This window comes from Bombus bifarius, unplaced genomic scaffold (genome assembly GCF_011952205.1).
Source record: "Bombus bifarius isolate JDL3187 unplaced genomic scaffold, Bbif_JDL3187 scf7180000008008, whole genome shotgun sequence".
Taxonomy (NCBI): domain Eukaryota; kingdom Metazoa; phylum Arthropoda; class Insecta; order Hymenoptera; family Apidae; genus Bombus; species Bombus bifarius.
In genome coordinates this window covers 6,255,511-6,262,702 of record NW_022884386.1, presented here as the reverse complement: position 1 = coordinate 6,262,702, position 7,192 = coordinate 6,255,511, and the positions used below count along the sequence as shown (strand labels likewise).

Sequence of the window (7,192 nt, the reverse complement as noted above, 5' to 3'; positions counted from 1 at the left end):
ACGAGAAGAAAAGCGTGATTGGTAAGTTGGAAAAGACGAGGACATATTGATAAGAGAAAGATGGAACGATAGTGAATGCGCGCCATTTTTACTGCGCATCCACGTTGGCGCACCAATCAGATTTGAATCCTGGAAGTCGGTGGAAGGGCACCGGACCTCGTGGCTTCGGCAAACGGTGGGCTCGAAAGAAGCTTCCTTGCCTTGAAGATCCAACCAGAACGAGTCTGACCGCCGAACGGTGAAGACTAGAAGTTATTTATTTAGTTCGGTTCTCGTGACTCTGCAAGAAAGATAGCGACGAATTTTCGAGAAAACTTGACAGAAAAGTGGAGGAAAACTGATCGACGTATAAAAAGAATAATTCTTCGAGGAACGCTGAACGTATGAAAACGAAGAAAACGGACCTGCACACCTTCGAATTTATCTGCAAAATAAGAAATACGTCAAGACGTTCGCACTTCTGAAGCGGAGAGCGGAGGATCAGAACAAAAGTGTTCCCTTGCAAGTTGATAATCCGATTTATAAAAACAGAAGACGTCTTCGAGATGCTGGTAGCTTCGATTTGTCGCGAAGTTCACTTCACAGTGTTGTCCAGTACTACGATGGCCTCGCGCGTACCACGTTGCCTGTTCGGTAAGCCGAATTCAAGGGAAACCGTGGAAATGCTGCACGAGGCGCTCGATGCGGAGAGAAGCAAATTCGCGAAACGATGGGGCGTCGATCCGCGATCCGAAGACAAGGAGAACAACTACCAGAGGAAACACAACGACAAGTACGAACAATCGCCGAAAAAACGGAGCAATCCGTACTCCAGACAAACCAGCATGCACGGTGAGTACAGATTTTTCGACAATTTTCTTCGCTCAAATAACGAAGTAAATGGTTTCTTGGTAGTATGTGATGCATCGAGCGTGACTCAGCATTACCTGAAAATTTCATGGAGTTTTATAAGTTTTCCATAAATGGTAACAAGTTCTAACTGAAAGTATCCTTTTTTTCAATATTTCTGACAGAAACCGACAAAAAGTTCGTTTAGAACTGATCATATAGAGAGAATTTCGTTGTTTTTAATATCAATTAGTTTACCAAGTAATTCAGTAATTATAAGTTCTGAAGTGGAGTAGAATAACGAATCTGAAATAACATTTTGTATGAGAAACGTGTATAACGTGATATATCTGGTGGGATATCCACGAAATGAATATGAATTTGATAAGCTTGTTAGTACGGTGGTAAGAGCATCGTAGATTTTTGGCGGGAAAGCGACAGCGTTTGGCGAGGAAAGGGAAGGTAGAAGCGCAAGCGCAGGCCGGTCGCGTGGCTCCGACCTGTTTTCTTAGTCTAGCCTCGCTCCGCGTCTCTTCCGCCTTCTCTCTCCCTCCATCTTCTGATCCTCCCAAGCTTCTGGTTTTACGCGACTATCCAGAAACTTTCGACCCTGTCGGCTAACCACTATCGCTTTCCAAAATTACGAACCCACCAGCGTAGTTGGCCCTCCGGATCTTTTCTTTCTCTCTTACACACACACATACACACGTGCGCGCGCGCATGCACGATACCGCCTCCCTATTAACATATAGCTCGTGCATCTTTTCGTACACCAGAGACGTGTACCGTCTCGTTCACCACAATCTTTGTTCGGTTAATTCGTGTTGCGGTTCAATTGGTCGATGGAACACGTTTCCCGACTGCATTGCTAACAACTGACGCAAAAGTTGGAATGACGAATCGTTATAAATAAGAAAGCGATGTGCAAACGGATAGAAGGTCTAGAAAGTGTTCTCATAGGTTGTCGAATGAATCACGTCGATGAGTCACGCATGTTTGAAGGCGGACGAAATACCTGAAGGGTCCTCTGACTCATCGAAGGGCTCCAGTTTTCAAGGAGTAAGACGAACTTACGATCGCATTCCTTGGATTCTTTGGACCTAAGCGCACCTTGGAGTAGTTTTATCATGTACGTCAACGGTCGCTCGCTGCACAATGGATATCATGCAATGTCGGCCAAGTGCATATTTCGCGTGCGACCATTCGTCACTAATACTTTTACCGTAATTACTTGGTTAACTTTATTTGCTCGATTAATTCTCTATTCACTGTAGCTTTTATAAACGAGATATACAGGGCGTTCTACACGAAGTATTTACATGTTGGCTATTTTACAGAAGTACCATCGTGCGTGATAACAAGTCGCTGTATTATTCTTTGACCCAAAGTATACGAGAAGAACCGTGAAAAGTCAACGGAGCGAAACACTACAACAAACCCTTTCCCACTAACACCTGTTAACCTCCGCTACACCGCTGCGACGACTTCGGCGTCTTTTCCCACGATTAAATCAGACCCGCGAACACGCGATACCAACGGGACCTTTCGAAGGTCGTATACCACCTGTCGCAATACCCGGCTCCTTACGATCGCATTTGCATTTCCTTTATCCATCCGTTTCTCGTTACGACTATAAAGAGCAGCAATGCAGGTTAAGATACTCCCTTACTTCTTCCCTTCTTTCTCCTGATATACGTGCGGATCAACCAATCAAAAACTTTAAGCATCGTCCATGATCTTCGAGAATTGTGACGCGTTTCGAATAAAGAGAAGGGAGATTTAGGTATGTTCTTTAGAGAATCCAAAGGGAACTGACCTCCTTTTGAAATCCTCGGGTGGAAATTCTCCGTTCGATTGAGAAACTCTAGAGAAGGAAGGAGGGTGTACATCGAGGATCCACGCACAAAGGTAATCCCGATCTTTGTTCCCAAATCTTGCTCGGAACATATGGACAGATAGACGTTGCCCTCCGCGAAAATACGCAGTTGTAGGATATTTTGTAGATTGGCTAGGCAAGGAAACAGATGTTGACAGACGAAATTCTCGACGGAATTCAAGCCAGAGGAGAGAAACTAGAGGACGTTAGTTAAGGAAGCTTGGTTTCGCACGCCATATGGCAAACCAGTGCGAAAAGGGAGGACGAGAGAAAGGATCGTGATGTCCTCGACACATGGCCGCTCCTTCGATTTACTGCATCTCTTGCACTTGTCATTATCGCAAAGAATCGAGTCTCTTAGTTTGTACACCGTTAATATCGTTGATAATAATCGTCCCGCTATCGTGTTACTTGATACTCGTTTCCCCGATTACTATCTTTTTCAATTATCGAGTAAAATTACGTTTCTTAATTTTGAGATTGTCGATATCGTTGATAATAGTTTCAAGTCTAACCTATTTTCGATCAATTCTCAAATTCTCAAACAGAATTAAGTGCCTTCATTTTAAGTATCAATCGATATCTTTGATAATTGACTCGTTTTTGGTTTACTCAACTGTTAGTTCACTTTACTATTTTCAATTTCAACTATCGAATAAAATCAAGTTCGCTAAGTATGTTCCTAAGTTCGATCGATTTTCGTTTCCTTAATCCTGATTGTTTCTTAATTTTGTTAAAAAAGAGAAAGATTACAAAGGAAGAATACAAAGAAGAAATAGTCAGCGTCACACCATTAACGCGAAATCGTACCTGCTGGGCAAAGAAAAGACAAGAGATTGAGTAAAAAAAGGAAACAGCAAGGGTGCTCAGGTGACTACCTGATCAAAAATAGGGTGTCCACAAGACGTTTTGTTCGTCCATGGCTTTTGTTGTGGAAATTTTTGTGCTTCTCGCGTGGTGTGTTCCCCATACTACGTTAAACTGCGTCGCAATAAACTGAACCCTCCAGCTTTACAAGTGTGTCGTTCTACTACTCTTCGACGAAACCTTACGACTTATCTTCGAACAAAGATATGGCAACGGTTTTTATTTCAAATTTCTCATTCGTTTTTCTTTTTACGGTAAACTACAGACTAGACTAGAGGAACTACAAACGAGTTAATTCCTTAATTTATTATGCATCGAGCAACGCATGTATCGTACTTTAAATTTCAATTAATCGCAAAATGTGCATACTAATCTATAACTTGACCCCATTTTGCTTATTGCAGATTATTGGCGAGCTCGGAAGGTATGCGAGGTGAATAAGAAGCCTCTTGCTTCATCGGTAGATGCTTCGAAGCAACAAAACGAAACGTCGAAGACGTCAAAGACGATGAAATCATCGAAAAAGGCGGCACAAAACTGAGAAAGAGAGCTTGTATTTAACTGCAGCTACTTCATCGTGGCAAGAGCGTCGCGGATCCTGTATATTTATTTGTCATCGCTCTTCCCTGATACCGTCGTCATTGTAAATTAACTGATCATCGACGTTGTCCTCGTTAGCATTAATTGCCAATTGTTAAGCATGTTATTTCTGTAAATAATTTGTCGGGTGATATATATGGAGGTTTGGATGAGCTCGCTATGGTAGATGTTTTGACTTAGACGAGATAGAAAAATTCTTTCGTCGTAGTCAAAACACGAGATTATTATTAATGGAGATATAATGACGTCTGTAATGACAAACGTTCTTTAAATCAATCGCAGAGTGAGCCATCGAAAGCCTGATTCGGTTGATTCTTCGGTGAATCAACAATGCAGCGCCTCCAAAGAATAACTGAATATGAAAGAGTGAAAACTCCACGCTGTTTGATCTCGTCTTCCGAGATACCGAAGTCCTATCTATATTTGAATAATTAAAAATATAAAAAACTCTAGTCATCTAGTCATTTAAGTAAAATTAAATAATAAACGATCGTACTTTCGTAGATTTCCGCTGTGTGTATTCATTTATCCCCTTCCTCGTAATTAAATTAGAATTCTAAATGAAACGTCCGTTGATCGTATGTAATTATTGGGTATTCAACGCACGAGAGTCAAATGGAATCATCGAAAATTAGGCAGCTGAGGAATACGAATGCTATTTTGTAACGAACATTTTGTAACATTCACCTGGATTCTAACCATGACGGCTCGCCGCGATGCACGCATACAGGGTAAATTATAGGGTGGCACAAAATAATGATCACAAACGTTACCAAGTAGAATTAAAAATTTTAATAAAAATAAGCTATAATTCCTACGCGTAAAATATGAATAACCTCGTCTACATTATTATTAATCGTATTGTACATCATGAAAGAATAAGGCAAAAGACGATCAAACAGAAGAAGAATGACGATTACCGCACGATTTTTTTGGTAGACCCTGTGTAGGTGCGTGTCGGGGCATTTACTTATCTTTGACGTGCTATGAACATGGGGGGTGGCAGAACACGGTATACATATATATGGTTAATTATAATGCGTGATGCACCATAGGGTCTTCTACCATGGGGGAACCTTACGAAGGGAAGCAGCTGGTTCGTGCTTTTAATGGCTGTCATCCTAGCTGGTCATTTCGATAATGGTAACTAATACGGCTGGTTTCTGAGGTCTGTACTTACAATCCTGTTAAATCGAATATCGGCCGAAAGCTCGGGTCGATCTAACGATTTCCGAACCGTAACAACATCCAACGAACACTGCCAACGTCTAACAATTTCCTATTTTCAATGTTTAGTATATTTTCACGTATACGCGATATTGTTTATGGTTAGCGTTAAATATGCTTGATATTAAGGGAGACGAAGCGCTAGAATCTTGCATCGCAACTTTCGAGTATAATTGGAAACCTAAAACAGGACGTGACCTCATCGGGTTATTGTATCCAAGATCGTTAAGGACCCGGTCGTTGCGATATCCAATTACTCGAGAAAAGAGAGAAGAAGTTCTGAGTGTAAAGTAAAAGAAAAAAAGAAGAGAAAGAGGAGAGGAAAAGAACAAAGACGCGTTATGGTAGGGGTAAATTATAGGAAAAAAGAGAAGGCAAGGGAGAGGACGACCGCGCCATCGTAGATCATATTTTCACTTTACAGAATTCTTATCGATGCTTATGAAAATCCAGGTGTGCACCACTGTATGTATGCTTACCGAGCGTTTATCGTCAATACACGCTCCACCGCAGGCTTAATTGACTGAATTAGTCGTGGAATCAGCTTATATCGAAGTTACACCTGACCCCGACAAAGTTACGAAGGATCGATTTTGATGGATCATTGGTTCGTGCTCGATCGATCAAGGTCCTCTTTTTTTTTTTTAATCGAAACTAAGGTTAATCGATCACCTTTTACATGCCACCGGGTTCATTAACTGTCATTTGATGTAGGCTCCCTCTTCTCTGTTCTTTTTGTCTACTTCTGTGCGCTACATAATCGAGCGTTTTCGTTTCTGGCATGTTAAAAATATTTCTTAACAAATTGACGACCGCTGTCACGTAAACGTGATTTCACTCTACAATCTGTTGTCGGCCGCCATCATGTTTACGTGACTTCAGTTTCTTTTTTCTTTTTAATTTAATCGACACTTACTCGCGAGACAAACGATTCCTGTAGTTGATAGCGTTCTATTGCGAGTTTAACGACCCAACGAAAGTGAATCCCGATTTCTGCAACTGTACGGGGCAATCAGGAAATAAATAAATAAATTTATATAATGTACAGATGTACAAAATAAATTAAGATAATATGATAAAGATTCAATAATGATGATAATGATGATCAATGTGATTTCTCAAAAAATCTAACAATTATACAATAATAGACTGAGCGGAAAGAGCCGCGGTGATTGGCGGTAAGATCTACGCCGAAATGTGAGACTGTCAAAGTCTTAACGTTTTTTCGGCGTAGAAAATTAAAAATTAGTTAAAGATTCAAACGATTTATAACAAATGGGATGCAAATTGGATGGCAATTTTGAATTTATGCGGTGATAAATCACGCAGTCAAGAAAAAAACTAGTCTCGCGGGACATTTCAAAACCTTTACCTATGTGTCTATCTAACAAAAATTTAACGGGCAATGAATTAAAGATTCCAACGATTTCAACGAAATTTCAAACGAACGCCTATTGCGTTCAAATTAAAAGTTGATTTTAAATTTATGCAGTAATAAATTATATTAAACGTCTGAAGACGACGAGTTTCTTGAAAAACTGTTATCGTACTTGTCTTGACTGACCAAAATACATACAAAGGACAAATATGTAACAGCTGGACGATCAGGAAAAAAGGAACATAAATAAAAAGGTGATATATTACGATCATTCCAACGAATCGAAGAATAGTAAGTGAGAAGGGTAATGTCCGATCAAAATCCTCCAAATGATGACCACAATAGCGTAACGAACTTGCAGAGTGGCATTTCACTTTCTAACGGTAGCACGCGCCTCGTGTTTTCCTTTCTCCACA

The 7,192-nt window shown here is 40.5% G+C and overlaps 1 protein-coding gene across 1 annotated transcript; it reads left to right on the top strand.

Annotated features, from left to right (window-relative positions):
• Positions 1–219: 219 nt before the first annotated feature.
• On the top strand, positions 220–4,674 carry LOC117206669. The gene is made up of 2 exons (XM_033446184.1): positions 220–831; positions 3,976–4,674. Exons 1-2 carry the CDS (start codon positions 546–548, stop codon positions 4,110–4,112), a joined length of 423 nt encoding a protein of 140 aa, XP_033302075.1. The 5' UTR covers positions 220–545; the 3' UTR covers positions 4,113–4,674.
• The last annotated feature ends 2,518 nt before the right edge of the window (positions 4,675–7,192 follow it).

Coding starts and splice junctions, on each gene's coding strand:
- LOC117206669 (XM_033446184.1), top strand. CDS start 546: ATGCTGGTAGCTTCGATTTGTCGCGAAGTTCACTTCACAGTGTTGTCC. Junction 832..3,975: donor CAGACAAACCAGCATGCACG/GTGAGTACAGAT, acceptor TGCTTATTGCAG/ATTATTGGCGAGCTCGGAAG.